Source organism: Ahaetulla prasina, chromosome 1, assembly GCF_028640845.1.
Source record: "Ahaetulla prasina isolate Xishuangbanna chromosome 1, ASM2864084v1, whole genome shotgun sequence".
Lineage (NCBI taxonomy): Eukaryota > Metazoa > Chordata > Lepidosauria > Squamata > Colubridae > Ahaetulla > Ahaetulla prasina.
The window spans coordinates 371,796,983-371,813,290 of NC_080539.1; the positions used below are offsets into that span (position 1 = coordinate 371,796,983).

The window sequence follows — 16,308 nt, forward strand, 5'->3', positions numbered from 1 at the left end:
CGGGGGCCTTCGAGGTACATCATGTTGGGTCACAGTTAAATCACTCTGAATAGTTAACCAGCTGCTCATTTGGACTCATTCGGCTTCCTTCAATTATTTCATTTATTATCCTTAAATCTTTCAGGGCCTGCCCTTGATTAAGGAGGTAATTCCTCCCCACCATTTACAAGGGAAAAGGAGGCAGAAAAACACAGGTCCTCCTTGGCTTACGACTGCAGTTGAGCCCAACATTTCCAATGCTAAGGTAGACAGTTGTTAAATGAGGCCTCCTCCATTTGATCTTGTCACAGTTGTTAAGTGAATCACTGCAAGGTGATTGACTTCGCTTGTCAAGACGGTCGCAAAAGGGGATCGTGTGACCTCAGGACACTGCAACCGTCGTAAATACCAGTTGCCGAGTGTCTGGATTTTGATCATGCGATGCTCCAACAGTTGTAACTGTATAAAAAAAAAAACCCTGGTCCTAAGTCACTTTTTCCAGCGCCCTTGTAACTTCGAATGGTCACTAAATGAACTGCTTGTTGTAAGTCGAGGACCGCCTGTACGTCAAATCACCCAAGGCCATTCGTTTTTACTGTTTTAGTGATCAGGCTATGATAATATTTAGTTTTAACTGGGTTTTAATGTTTATTTATTATATTGTTTTTATATTGTTTTAATATGTCTGTGAACCGCAGTCCTATGGGAGATGGTGCGGTATATAAGTTTGATAAATAAATAAATAAATAAATAAATAAACGTAACATCCTCCAGCCTCATGCTCAGAATTTCATTTACCACTAACTTTACACCCACGGAACTCTACCGGAATGGTCCTGGCAGAAATTTAGCCAATTTTCCACCCTGGTTGGCTGCTAAGGAGAGCGAGGAAGACAGAAACCTCTACGGCGAAATCGTTCCACCTGCAGTCTAGCCAACTCTACCGACAAATACTCAGCAGGCCAATTTTCTCTGAAATCGGTGTTTAGGAAGACCTACTTAGCCATTCTCCCCCTCCCCAATCTGAACAGAGCTGGAAGGGACCTTGGAGGTCTTCTAGTCCAGCCCCTCCCCAGGTGATTGGTCTGTCTGTGTTCCCGAAACCAGATCTGGGGCCTTGAGTCCTGTAGCCGAAGAGCCCATGTCCTGCTAATACCGGGGCTGGCCCCCATCATTACTATGGGGAGGGAAAAAGTTGCTTCTAATGAGATGATCGTTTAAATTACCCCGTTTGTTTGTAAAACAAATTGAGACTGCCGGCAGTTCACAGCCCTGAGAGTTATTAATGCAGCTTCTTTCAGGCCTTGCGGTAATCGTTCAATTGCAGCACATAACTTACCAGCCAGAATTAGATGAAATGTTTCAAGATGCTGGATATTTTGACCCCCAGAATAGTGTGTGTGTGTGTAGACTCCTTTTTTTGTTAGAGAGGGAGAGGACGGAACTTTTAGGCAAATAGAAGCGAGCGCTTTTTTTTTTTAAATCAAAACAAAAAGCTTATTTCGGGAACATGAATATTTATGTATTGCTTACATTTTGTTTTAATGGAACGAGCAAGTTATAAAACATGGCCAGTATTAAAAGTCAGAACGGCTGCACTCTCAGCAGGCTGCTGGGCGTATCACAATTGTGCAAGGAGAAACTTTAAAAAAAAAGAAAGAAAAGAAAAGAAAAGAAAAGAAAAGAAAAGAAAAACCCACCGTATTATTATCTGAGCTTAGTAGTAGTAGTAGGTAAATCTCGGGACTGTCGAGGAGGAACAGAAAGGATTTTTAAAGTGGCGGAAAATAAAACATCGCCCCGCATGACCTAAATAAGGAGGTTCACCGAAGAGGGGTGATTTAGTTATTTTCAAAATATCAGGCAGAATTCAGTATTCTTCTGCCATTGCTATAATGTGGCTGAGTCCAACCTAGAAGAAAGCTCACTGCTGCACCCTTTGTGTAGCACGCTTTTGAGCAAAGGGACAGAAAATTAGATTTGAACTGTCAAATGTGCACCGAAGAATACACATGGCTCAAAAACAACTTGCCTGATCTCAAGCGTTTCTCTTAGCAAGTTTAACATGCCGGCTGGGGAATTCTGGGAGTTGAAGTCCACACATCTTAAAGTTGCCACGGTTGAGAAGCATTGACTTCTTTCATTACCATCAGCTTGTGAAGAGAAGGGGGGGGGGGAGAAACCCCTATCACAAGGTATTCTCACCTTTCATTTGGAGATTTATGGTTTTCAGAGCAAAGAGACCTGGTCAATGACTCCGACAGAGATGGGAACAGCAAGAACTGGTCAGGAAGGCAACAAGCAGGGCGAGCACAATGTTCCCAGGGAGTGTGCAGCACACTAAACCCCTGTCCGACAAGCACTAGGATTCCTGTGGGGTCCTTGGTGCTCTCTGTGCGCGGTTGTTTCCTTGCAGATGTTTCATTACCATACTAGGTAACATTATCAGCGCTACAAGGGAGCGGGGTTGGCTCTCTATTTATATACAAGTGGCTGGCCCTGTCAGTTTTGCTGGGAGAATTCTTGGTAGTTCCTCAATGAGGTTGAGATTTATTGTTTGAGTGTTTGTCTGAGTTGGCAGCAGAAGCTACTGTATATAAGCAGAGAACAAACCCCACTCCCTTCTATCTATCTATCTATCTATCTATCTATCTATCTATCTATCTATCTATCTATCTATCTATCTATCTATCTATCTATTGTTTCAATTTCTATACCGCCCTTCTCGCAAAGGACTCAGGGCGGTTTACAGCCAAAGTAAAGACAGTTAGTACAATTTTTAGGACCAGTTTAAAAGGAAAATTTAGAGTTGATTGAAGAACTTAAAACCAATAAAACCCCTTATTAAAACCCCACTAGGCCAGTCCTGCATGGTGAAACAAAAATGTTTTCAGCTCGCGTCGAAAGGTCCGAAGATCAGGGAGTTGACGGATATCTGGTGGTAACTTGTTCCAGAGGGTTGGTGCCCCCACAGAGAAGGCCCTCCCCCTGGGTGCCGCCAGCCGACATTGACTGGCCAATGGCACCCTGAGGAAACCTCCCTATGGGAGCGCACTGGTCGATGGGAGGTCGCCGGTAGCAGTAGGCGGTCCCGTAAGTAACCCGGTCCTATGCCATGGAGTGCTTTGAAGGTGGTAACTAACACCTTGAATTGCACCCGAAAGACCACCGGAAGCCAGTGCAGCCTGCGCAGGAGAGGTGTTATATGGGAGCAACGAGTCGCTCCCTCTATCACCCGCACGGCCGCATTCTGAACTAATTGGAGTCTTCGGGTGCTCTTCAAGGGAAGCCCCATGTAGAGAGCATTGCAATAGTCCAGACGAGAAGTGTCGAGGGCGTGAGTGACTGTGCACAAGGAATCCCGGTGCAAGAAAGGACACAACTGGCGTATCAGGCGGACCTGGTAAAAAGCTCCTCTGGCGACGGCCGTCAAATGCTCTTCCAACGACAGTCGTGCATCCAGAAGGACGCCCAGATTGCGGACCTTCTCTATGGGGGCACTGATGATGTTACCTAGTTGGGTCATGAAAAGTCTGCAAGAAAACCACCAAGCTCAGAGAGCACCAAGCAGCCCACAGTTCAACCCTACGCTACAAATATTCCCTTCTATTGGTATTAGAAATCCTATTCTAACCCTACACTTACTCAAGGAAAGCTAAACCATGGTGCCTAGTGCAACGAGAGGGAACGGGGAAATAGGATACAATGAAAAGAAAACAGGGTGTTGTGACCCAGGGTGACATTTCGCCAACTTCCCTCTCCCTCAAATAACTTAGAATCTCTGCCCATCAGGGCTTGTTCAGTAATTTCACACTACAGTTCCCAACAATGTAGGGGAGGAGGTTTTCACCAAAATGTCAGTTGTTTGCAAACAACCTGGCTAAATCCAAAATTGCTTTTAATCTCAGAGCTTGCTGTCTGCAGGCATTGTGGTTCTTAAAGCTCTCATCAGAACCTCCGTGAGAAGCTGCTGGGTTTTGAAGGCCAGCGGGACACACCGAGAAAACCTGGATAACCAGCTCCCAGCGTAGATGTGGCCGGTGCCTAAAGCTGCCAAAGAGTAATGGTGGTTTAGATTGTAGCTTAAAAGCAAGGAAAGGGCGCAGACACTTCAAACTCAGAATCGCTTCAAAATTAAGTGGCGTGATACGCTTTCTTTACATGATCGAGTCGCCCCCGTCCTCCCCCAATGATTGGAGTATTAAGATGTTCTCTGCCCCCTCAGGCCAAATTCTAAATGGCCTGTGTGCTAGCTCAAGTTCAAAAAAAAAAATCTTCCTTTTTAAATTACGCAACAAGCAGAAAATGCTGAAAGGCAAACTGGGGTGGGATGGGAAAAACTGTCCTTTGATTAAAAGTGCTATTTTAGGGCCAATTCCCAATTTATATAACTGGAAATAAGGTGATTCTTACAGGCCTGCAAGCCTCCTTTAGAAGCGGCTTCTGGTCATTGTTCCTCAAACTAAAGATGGCTTAGTTACCTGGTCACTTTGTGGGTTGAGTGAAAGGAGGCGGGGCCAGAATACAGGTAGTCCTTGACTTACAACAGTTCATTTTGTGACCGTTCAACGTTGTAATGGCCCCCCCGAGAAAAGTGACTTATGACCGTTTTTCACACTTAGGACCGTCGTAGCATCCCTGTGGTCACGCGATCAAAATTCGGATGCTTCGCAACTGACTCATATTTATGACGGTTGCGGTGTCCCAGGGTCACGTGATCCCCTTCTGCGACCTTCCGACGAGCAAAGTCGAGGGGGAAGCCAGATTCACTTAACAACTGGGGCAAGAAAGGTCATAAAATGGGGCTAAATTCACTTAACAAATGTTTCACTTAGCAACAGAAATTTTGGGCTCCAGTGTGGTTGTAAGCCAAGGGCTATCTGTAGAGTATTATACAGAGATCTAGTAGGTGGGTCTCCTTGGTGATAATGTTGTGGTCCGCCAGCAGCCTGCGGAGCTGGCAACAGAGTCGGCAGTGATGAGGCTGAGGAAGAACATCGGCCAGTCCTGGAGGCTGGGGAAGGCCCGGATGAGGGCTCTGCGTCGGAGGCTGAGGTGGTGCCAAGGCCATCATGGAGTGATGTGCTGACTCCGGAGCCTCCAGAGACTGACAGTAGTGAGGCAGAGGAACAGGAGGAGCCTGTTCCTAATGCACACATGAGAAGAGCTGCCAGAAGGCAAGAGCAGCTCAAGCAAAGAGGACGACTCAGGAGTACAGCCAAGAGATGACTGGCCCTCCCATAAGGCTTAAAAGACCAGTAACGGCGTTTGGGCTTTGCCAGAAAACAACGTTGATAACTTTGACTTCTTATATTTGTATCGGTGTCTTCTGAACTTTTGCCAAGAAAGGCCTTCGGCAGTTTGCCTAATTGGACCAAGGTTGGTGATAGGACTGAGGAATTTGTGTTGGGAGGAATTTGCTTTAATTTAGTCGAACTACACTGAGAATGAAGTAATTCTCAGCTGTTTGAATAAAGTTTGTTTGTTTTTACACTGACTGAGTTTCCTACTACCTACTGGGGCCTGGGTCACAACAGATACAAGTTCTTTGCTCATGGCCCCAAACATCTTCTAGTTGTGTAGGACTACAAACTACAGTTATTTCCAACCAAGTAAATCTATCTGTGGGGGAAGCCAATTTAGTCACGCGCAACCACAAGCATTTCACGGAGAACTGGGTTTGCCAACTTTGAAGGTGTGTGGACTTCAATTCCCAGAATTCCCCAGCCAGTGGTGTCCAGCCAAACGCTATTTCCTTATCACTTAAACCAGCGGTTCTCAACCTGTGGGTTGGGGCCCCGTTGGGGGTCGAATGACTATTTGCCAGGGGTCGTCTAAGACCATCGGAAATATGGGAAGTATACTTGCGAGTCGAAGAATCGCGCTCCAATGGTTGACTCCACAAGCCAGCTGCAGGCTCTTCAAATCGCTAGCCAAATTCGGCTTCAGTGTGATGAATTAAAAAAGAGAGAAATCTTTGCTCTGATGTCTCCCTCTCAAGCCAGCTGCAATCACTCCCAATCGCTAGCCTAATCTGGCTTCAGGCGCCATAAACTTAATAGGGGAGGAGTCTCCGCTTTAATGCCTCCGTCCTCAAGGCAATCGCAAGCAGTTCCGATCGCTAGCCAATACGGCTTCAGGCGCGATAAATTCAAAACGAAAATAATTTTACGGTTGGGGGTCGCCACATCGTGGGGAATTGTATTAAAGGGGTCGCAGCACTATAAAGGTTGAGAACCACTGACTTAAACCCACTGTTTCTTGCTCTGTCTCCTGAACTACTCTGAGCAACTGTGCTCCATCTTCTGTCTTTCAGATATCTGAAGACAGCTGTCATGTCTCGTATTGACTTCAACAACTGCGCTTCATAAAGCATCCTTCCCAGGTGCTTAATCATTTTGGCCGTTCTTCCCTGGACATTCTGCAGTTTGTCAATGTTTTTTCCCGAAAATGCGATGCACAAAACTGGGCACAATAGTCTCCGCATGCTCAGATCAATGTGCTGTAGAGAGGCATAATCACATCTCTTGATTCTGACATGAGGCTTTTCTTGATGCAGCCTCTTAGGCTAAAAGGCTAGGAGAGGAAGTTACTTAAAAGGATATACAGCTTGGTCCTCGCTACACAACCATGATGGAGTCTGCCTGTCGTGGTTGTTAAGTTGTGATGGTCGTAAATCAGGTCACCCATGTGACCGACCTGATTTTAGGAGCCCCCCCCCCCCGGTGGCCATTAAATGAATCCTGCAATTGTTAAACTGATTTTTTTTGCCAAAAATCAGAAGTAAATGCTGGGTTTGGGCCAAACAACCATGAAATCTCTTTGTTTGTCCCTGGAATGCTGCATGCGGATGACACCCAGCTGTACCTTTCCACGCCGGACCACCCCAACGAAGCTATCGAAGTGCTGTCCCGGTGTCTGGAGGCCGTACGGGTCTGGATGGGGAGAAACAGGCTCAAGCTCAATCCCTCCAAGACAGAGTGGCTGTGGATGCCGGCATCCCGGTACAGTCAGCTAAATCCGCGGCTGACCATCGGTGGCGAGTCATTGGCCCCGATGGAGGGGGTGCGCAACTTAGGCGTCCTCCTGGATGAACGGCTGTCTTTAGAAGACCATTTGACGGCCGTCTCCAGGAGAGCGTTTTACCAGGTTCGCCTGGTACGTCAGTTGCGCCCCTTTCTGGACCGGGATGCCCTGTGCACGGTCACTCACGCACTCGTGACGTCCCGCCTGGATTACTGCAATGCTCTCTACATGGGGCTCCCCTTGAAGGGCATCCGGAGGCTACAGTTAGTCAGAATGCAGCTGCGCGGATGATAGAGGAGCCCTCGTGGCTCCCACGTAACACCCATCCTGCGCAGGCTGCACTGGCTACCTGTGGCCTTCCGGGTGCGCTTCAAGGTGTTGGTGACCACCTTTAAAGCGCTCCATGGCATAGGGCCGGGTTATTTACGGGACCGCCTACTGCTACCGAATACCTCTCATCGACCCGTGCGCTCTCACAGGGAGGGACTCCTCAGGGTGCCGTCAGCGAGGCAATGTCGTCTGGTGGCGCCCAGGGGGAGGGCCTTCTCTGTGGGGGCTCCCACCCTCTGGAACGAACTGCCCCCGGGACTTCGTCAACTTCCGGACCTTCGGACCTTCCGCCGTGAGCTCAAAACATACTTATTTCATTGCGCAGGACTGAGTTAGGTTTTAATTAATGGGTTTTAAGTGGGGTTTTATTTTTTATATTTTTAATTATTTTAATTGTTAGGCTTTATAATAAGTTTTTTAATTGTTTTTTAGATTGTATTTATCTGTTTTTTAAATGCCTGTAAACCGCCCTGAGTCCTGTGGGAGATAGGGCGGTATATAAATTTGAACAATAAATAAATAAATAAATATGGTGGTAAGCGCAAGTCAGTTAATGAGCTCCTGACATGCATTCATGAGGGGGGGGGGGTGTGTGTATGAGAGAGAGAGAGAGAGAGAGAGAGAGAGAGAGAGAGAGAGAGAGAGGGAGACAAAGAGAGAGAGAAAGAGAAAGAGGGAAAGAGAGAGAAAGAGGGAGGGAGAGAAAGAGGAAGGGAGGGAATGTTTTTCAAATCCGGGTTGTAAATTCCAGATTGGAAAGGACCGTCACAACTTTGAACAGTTGTAAACAACCCGTCGTAAGTCTAGATGACTTGTATGTTCCTAACGTTCCACAAGCCATACCAATTCATTCTAGAGCAAGGGACAGCATACCAAATATCAACCCTTCCAGAAACACAGATTAGAAAATAAGACTACCACTGGGGTGTGCAACATTTTGAATCTAAACTATCGCAAATTACGTCTTGGGCTCCCCAAATGACTGAAACCGGCCATTTTGCATTTCTTTTGGGACTCGAAAACAGAGTATTTGAAACCAGTTCAATTATGAAACATTTGGTGTATCTTAAAACCGTAGCCACGACTCAACCGCTATGATTTAGCGGTTGGAGTGTTAAAGGCGAGAAGCCCAAAATTCAAATTTTCACTCTCTCTCTTGTCTATTTCAATGTTTTTGTGTCGGGGGGGGGGGGGGGGAGGGAAAAGACAGAACCACATGGACTGTTTGATCTCCAGGCAATAAAGTAAAAAACACCATTAATTAATATTAGATAGCAAGAGAAAAGTGACTCGAGCTAGCACCAGATCTATTTTAAGACTATCAAAGAGATACAACATTATTTCTCTACGTTTTTTTCATTAACAACAGAAGGAACGCTTAGATGTAGTTGTAATCTGCGGCTTGGAACACAAGCCCGACATTACCTTTTCTGCTCAGTGAACGCAATCCACACACCCAACAAACAATCGTTGGCAAGTTTGAAACCAGCCCTGGGGAAACACTTTCTCTCGTGTCAATTTGATTCTTTTCCTCCGGGATTCCCTGATTATCTCCTCCACCGCTAAGCCTGGTTTCCCAGCGGAAGCAGAATCGGGAAATTAGAATTTGCAGGTGTTAAAGGAGAGAACCCAGATAAAATGAAAGTTTGTTCCGTGCCATTGACTCTCACGAAAAGAGAACGGCAAAGATCGGGGCTGGGCGCTCCAATCCGGCCCCAATTTGCAAATTGGGGGTTGCAACGTACGTTGGTTTTTTTTTAAAAGAAATTTCCTCGGCATGAGCCCGGAAAGGAGGAAGGAATTTACCTGGGTGGCCATTTTGCCGTAATCGATCCATCGCAGGGTGGCGAAATTGGTGGATTCTGCGCAGTTGAATCCGTGGTTGAACCCGGCGTGGTAGCCGTAAGGAAAAGTAATCATGAATTCTCCAGCTTCCTGGGTGATCTGAAGAGAGAGAAGGGAGAAACGTATGTTCCAAGAGGGCGGGAAGCAACGAGAACGAGGCTTAAGGCAAACAAAATTAAATGTTCAGTCACCTTGCTTTCAAAGAGCCGCAGACAATTTATACAAGAGAAATTCACAACATAAACAAATTATCTCTGCATACAGACATACTGGCAAGACTGCTGGTGTTAAAGGAGTGCTTTAGGTATCTTCCATATTGTCTACATATCTTAGCAGAACACAGGATGGCAGAGTTCGAAGAGACCTTAGAGGTCTTCTAGTCCAGCTTTGCTGGCTGAGGAACTCTGGGAGTTGAAGTCCACAAGTCTTAAAGTTGCCAAGGATGGAAACCCCTGTTCTAGTCCATCCCCCCTGTCTAAGCAGGAAACCCTACATCCAGTGGTAGGATTCAGCCAGTTTGGGCGAACCAGTAGTTAAATTGCTGGCTGGCTCCGCCCCTTCCAGGAGTCCCCATTTTGGCTGCCAGGTAAATGCAGGGAGGTCTCCTAGGCCCAAAATAGGGCGCAGGGGTGGTGCCCCCACAGCCCATTTTTGCTCCCAGGGGGGTACAGGAGGCCGAGTGCTGCCTGTCACACCCCTAGCCACACCCACCAAGTCACGCCCACAGAATCAGTAGTAAACAATTTCAAATCCCACCACTGCCGATACCAATGTCAGTGAGCCTATGGCATGCGTGCCGGAAGCGGCACGTGAAACCATCCCGCAAGAATGCGCGGCCTCACTGGCTCCTCTTCCGCATTCCTGTGATCACATGCATGCTGGTCAGCTGACCACTGCACGTGCGGCGGAACCCGGAAGAGCAGTGTTCTGGCACACATGCGCAGGCCGGCACCCGACCTTCTGGGTTGACGTTGCGCGCATGCGCGAAGGACAGCTGTTCGTTGGGCGTGCTTCCAAGCTGGTATCCGGGTGTTTGGGTGCCAGCTCCCGCATCCGCGATGGACCGCCGCTCTTCCGGGTATTAGCGCTCCTGCGCATGCTAAGGCCAGCAGGGCCGCGCATACCTCGCGGGATGGTTTTGTGTGCCACTTCTGGCACACAGGCCGGCACACGGGAACATCAAAGGTTCGCCATCATGGGCCTACACCATTTCAGACAAACAATTGTCCAGTCTCTTCTTAAAAGTCTCCAGTGTCGGAGCACCCAAAACTTCTGAAGGCAAGTCGTTCCACTGATGACTTGTTCTCATTATCAGGAAATATCTCCGTAATTCTAGGTTGGATGTCTCCTGGATATGTTTCCAAGCAAACTGGAATGATGGAAACCACTTGACCACTGCAACGCGCTCAATGTGGGGCTGCCCTTGAAGACCATTCGGAAGGTTCAACGGATGCAGAAGGCAGCAGCGCAGGCAGTAAATGGCGCCAGTTATTCGGGGCGTGTAACATCTCTACTCTGTGAGCTGTATGGGTGGCCGGTGTGCTTCGGAGTTCAATGCAAGGTTGTCGGTTGTCACCTTTAAAGCCCTTTCTGGCTTGAGACTGGATTACTTGAAAGACTGCCTCTCCCAGATTTCTTTGATCTGTTTGATCAAGCACAACCGTAATCTCTTCGTCACCAGCCCTTAAGAAAAGGTGCAGGGATGATCGCAATGGCTCTGACTCTGAAATAGGTCTGCGCAGTTGTAGCTTACCCAGCAAACAAGCAAAGCTCTCCCAAGAGCTCTCTTGGCACAAAGAAGGAGTCCTTGATTTACAACTGACAAAAAGTGACTTACGACCGTTTCCCAGACTTACAATGTGGCATCCCCGTGGTCACGTGATCAAAATTTGACCACTGGGCAATTGACTCGTATTTATGACGGTTGCCATGTCCCTGGGTTACGTGATCACCATCTGCGACCAGCTGAGAAGCAGAGTCGATGGGGAAGCCCAGTTGACTTAACGACTGCCGGGATTCCCTTAAGAACTGTGGCAGGAAAGATCGTAAACGGGGGCAAAACTCACTTGACTGTCTTGCTTAGCAACGGAAACTTTGGGCTCAATTGTGGTTGTAAGTCGAGGACTACTGGTCCTCCCACTTCACTGTAAAAATGCAAGCCCCATTTTAAATTGTTAGGAAAAAAGACTGCAGAGAGCTCAACCACCAAGTAGCAAATTCAGTTACCATCAGGAGAGAAGCAACCTAAAACTAAGGAGAAATTTCCTGACAGTTAGAACAATTAACCAGTGGAACCACCTGCCATTAGAAGCTGTGGGTGCTCGAACACTGGAAGTTTTTAAGGAGAGATTGGGCAACCACTTGTCTGAAATGGTATAGGGTTTCCTGCTTGAGCAGGGGGTTGGACTAGAAGACCTCCAAGGTCCCTTCCAACTCTGTTATTCTGTTTTAATCCACCCAACACCCAAGCCCACATAAACCTCTTTGGATTCACGGATATATGAATCCAAGCATTGACTGAAGGAAGCTAAGGGAGAGGAGCAGAGCGGAGACTATCAGCCCAATGCTAAAGAGAATGGAACTGGCAGGTTTCTGAAGGCTTTGATTTTCAGCTTCCTTACCACGGCTTGCCCAAAAGAATGAATTTATCTCTGCTGCTAGTGCTTTGAGTAAAATCCAAGCCATGCACACTCCAAATGCTGCTAAAAAGCTCTACAGAGAACTGAGCTGCAGCAAATTCAAAATTTATCAGTAGAGAAGCATTACAGCTTCTATCACATATAAAGTCCTGTACATCAATACACTCTTCTTTTAGATTTCTTTATACTGTCCTCTCTTTCTCCCAGACATTTCCCTTCTCTTCATTTGGATTTACCCGTGGGGGTGGGGGTGGGGGTGTCTAAATCCAAAATACCAAAGAGGAAATCGAGACTGAGACAAATATCCCCAGAACGAGATGACAAGAGAAAGGATGTCAAGAACCAAGGCACCATTTACGACGACACTAAATTCACACATCACTTGAGAGCGGAAAGCCATTTTTCTCATCACTGTAAATGTCACTGGATCGGAAATATATGGGAAAATGGGATTCTTATTTATTAAGAGACTAGGCAAGCAAAGTTTAAAATATTTAGCTTTGCAGACATTTTAGTGAATAAACAAATTTCTCATTAAGTTCTGTAGATTGAAGTGGAGACATACAAAGTTAGCGTAACATAGAAAGGTAGGACTGAATGAATGAAAGAAAAGAAAAAGAAAGGAAGGAAGGAAGGAAGAAAAGAAGGAAGGAGGAAGGATTTTCAAAATTCCCTTGCAAAAGTGGAAATACCATTGAGCTAATGCTTGTTCAATTTATCAGCATGCAAGTCCTCGACTTACAACGATTCGCTTAGTGACCATTCAAAGTTACAATGGCATTAAAAAAGGGACTTATGACCAGAGTTACAACCTTTGTAGCATCCCCATGGTCACCTGATCAAAATTCAAATACTTGGCAACGGACTCCTATTTATGACAGTCGCAGTGTCCTGGAGTCACGTGATCCCCTTTTATGTCCTTCTGACAAACAGAGTGAACGGGGAAGCCGGATTCGCTTAACAATCGTGTTACTAACTTAACAACTGCAGTAATTCACTTAACAAATGTGGCAAGAAAGGGTGTAAAATGGGTCAAAACTCACTTAACAACTGTCTTGCCTAGCATCAGGAATTTTGGGTTCAATTGTGGTGGTATGTCAAGGACTACCTACATATATACACACAAATCTTATGCATTGATGGATAAATATATAACATAACATAACATAACATAACATCAGAGTTGGAAGGGACCTTGGAGGCCTTCTAGTCCAACCCCCTGCCCAGGCAGGAAACCCTACACCATCTCAGTCAGATGGTTATCCAACATTTTCTTAAAAATTTCCAGTGTTGGAGCATTCACAACTTCTGCAGGCAAGTCGTTCCACTTATTAATTGTTCTAACTGTCAGGAAATTTCTCCTTAGTTCTAACTTGCTTCTTTCTTTGATCAGTTTCCACCCATTTGCTTCTTGTTCTGCCCTCAGGTGCTTTGGAGAACAGCCCGACTCCCTCTTCTTTGTGGCAGCCCCTGAGATATTGGAAGGCTGCTATCATGTCTCCCCTAGTCCTTCTTTTTGTTAAACTAGACATACCCAGTTCCTGCAACCGTTCTTCAAATGTTTTATCCTCCAGTCCCCTAATCATCTTTGTTGCTCTTCTCTGCACTCTTTCTAGAGTCTCAACATCTTTTTTACATCGTGGAGACCAAAACTGGATGCAATATTCCAAGTGTGGCCTTACCAAGGCATTATAAAGTGGCACTAACACTTCACGTGATCTTGATTCTATCCCTCTGTTTATGCAGCCCAGAACTGTGTTGGCGTTTTTAACAGCTGCTGCACACTGCTGGCTCATATCTAAATGGTTATCCACTAGGACTCCAAGATCCCTCTCACAGGTACTACTATTGAGCAAGGTACCACTTATACGGTACTGGTGCATTTTGTTTTTTTGGCCTAAATGTAGAACCTTACTTTTTTCACTGTTGAATTTCATTTTGTTAGATAGCGCCCAATGTTCAAGTCTGTCAAGATCTTTCTGTAACTTGAGCCTATCTTCTGGAGTGTTGGCTATTCCTGCCAGCTTCGTGTCATCTGCAAATTTGATGAGTTCCCCATCTATCCCCTCGTCCAAGTCATTGATATAAGAAACATTACATGTGACATTAGACGTGTGTGATCTAGGAAAGTGTTCTGTGTGCTTGGATCCTGACAATGCTGTTTGTTGGATGACAACCTGAATGATTTTATAGAAACATAGGACTTTATGATGAAAGGCGGCCAACTGATCTGAAAATTACAGTATCAAAGAGTAATCTTTGCAATGATGAAAAGCTAAATCCAGCAGATGAATATATCATTGGAGGGTGTTCGCCAAAGATGGGGAAATGAAATATATAAATTTCCAGATGTGTGCAGACCAAAAAGTAGCAGCAGTTGTGTGAGAAAACAAAGTTTGCTACAGTATTGGAAGAAAAAAGGATTACCTACAATAGACGAATGGATATTGAAAGTTGCTAATTTGGCTGAGATGGCAAAAATCTCAGCCTTTTTGAAAGACAACACACAAGAAAGATACTTAAATGAATGGAAAAAATGGATTGACTATATCCAAAACAGATATCAGATTAAGAGATATCAGACTGCCTTTGAATGATTAGGATGTATTATTTCTGTTTGCTATGGGGGAGGTTAGGATTTGATGAGAATTGCAGGAGTATAACTGAGTTGGGAGGGAAATTTTTTAGCATATGTTTGTTTTGTTTTTAAACTATACCTTGTGTTTGTTTCGGGAAGTCGGGGGTTTGAAGGAGGGGAGGGGGCAGAGGGGGAAAGTGGGGGGGGGAAAGCTTTTTTTTTTGGTAAAAACTTTTCTAATTAAAAAAAAAAATTCGCTGAATGACGCAAAACTGGCTATGTATTAGAACAGGGGTATCCAACCTTGGCTCCTTTAAGATTTGGGGACTTCTATTCCCAGGATTTCCTGGGGAATTCTGGGAGTTGAAGTCCCACAAGTCTTAAAGTGACCAAGGTTGGCCACCCCTGGGTCACACCACTGTCAAGACAATCACACCAATGGTTACCTTCATCTCAAGTCCCGGAACGGATCAATTCTAAAGCCACTCATGCCAACAATGTCCCACCGATAAATAAAGTAGACAAACGCTCCAGCCGATGGGGAGACCAGCAATAACTAAAGCCAAGGCCCGCTGCTCCTTGCAAGGAAAGCCCCCAAATTTACTGACTTCTGCAAAGCCTTTGCAGGCTAAATGGAGAAATCGATAGGCGATTACAGAAATACACATTTTTAATTATGAAAAAAGCTGGACTATTGATCCGGGTTTTTTGGAGAAGTAAATACTCTTCAACAGATTTATAAATGCCCGGGTATTCGTCCTGTTTGAAGCTTGCCAGAAACGGATTTTTCCGGATGGTATTTTGCGAGGATAGATTAAAAAAATGGGGCAGAGCCTTACTCTTCTCTGATTGAAAGGTGACCCTAAAACTGGTTCCTGCTTCAATTTAGCTTCCTAAGGTCAAAGCTCCTGAGTATTTTTTTATAAACGAGGCAAGATTCCACTAAGGGGAATCTTCCGTCGGTTCATAAAATGTGATAGCCTGCATAGATCTGTGCATGTCTAGATTTGCACCCGTGTCACATCTCTTGTGAGAACTGCACTGACAATTTGCTTTCAGGTTCAGCTCAAGGGTGATGGTTGTCACCTTTAAAGCCCTACGTGGCTTGGGGTCAGGTGATTTGAAGGACCGTCTTTTCACGGTTACACCTACCTGACCCACTAGAGTGGAGAGGCAAGGGATGTTATGGGTCTCCTGTCTTAAGGAGGTCCACCTGGTAGGGCCAAAAGAAAGGGCCTTCTCCATGGTGGCTCCCTCCCCATAGAACATCAACCCTATGGAGATGTTCTGACCTAGGCTTTCCCCAAACCACAAAGCAGACTCCTTGTCCCGACAAAAATCCCTTTTTATTAAGTAACTGTGAATTCTTCTCATTCACATCCAGCAAAGTCTTTCAAGGGAGAATTTACAGTCACAAGACCTTATCTGGCTTGGGGAGCTGCCAGGCCGATATCTTCAAAACTTGAGAGTCACGGAACTAATTAGATAAAGTAATTGTCTCCTGCAAATTCCCCTCCCCTTTCTCTCCTCTTTATTCCCTCTGGGAGGGGCCATTCACCATCCACCTGTGGCTTTACTCCTGAGTCGACCCTTGTTCCTTAGCTGTTCCCTTTGTCTGGCAACTCTGTGCATGCCCACACTGGGAACAGGCTCCAGCTGTTTGTCTGCCTCACTGATGCCTGACTACTAAGGCAGCTGATAGAACTAGCATCCGGCCCTGGCGCCCTCTCTGCCTCCGACGCAGAGCCCTCATCAGAGCCTTCCCCAGACTCCAGGACTGGCCCATGTTCCTCCCCAACCTCCTCACTCTCCGAATCTGCTCCCAGCTCCGCTGGCGGGCCACAACAGAAGATAAGATTGGGAACTAGCTATTATGGGTCCCCTATCTTAAGGTGGTCCACCTGGCAGCAC

The 16,308-nt window shown here is 46.0% G+C and overlaps 1 protein-coding gene across 2 annotated transcripts in view; it reads right to left on the minus strand.

Annotated features, from left to right (window-relative positions):
- The window catches only part of KDM4B (lysine demethylase 4B), a 299,919-nt gene that overhangs the window by 144,764 nt on the left and 138,847 nt on the right, over positions 1-16,308 (minus strand). For both annotated transcript variants that reach the window (XM_058163587.1, XM_058163588.1), the window contains exon 9: positions 9,142-9,279. In XM_058163587.1, the coding sequence (XP_058019570.1) occupies positions 9,142-9,279 (138 nt within the window). The remainder of the gene's footprint in view (positions 1-9,141; positions 9,280-16,308) is intronic.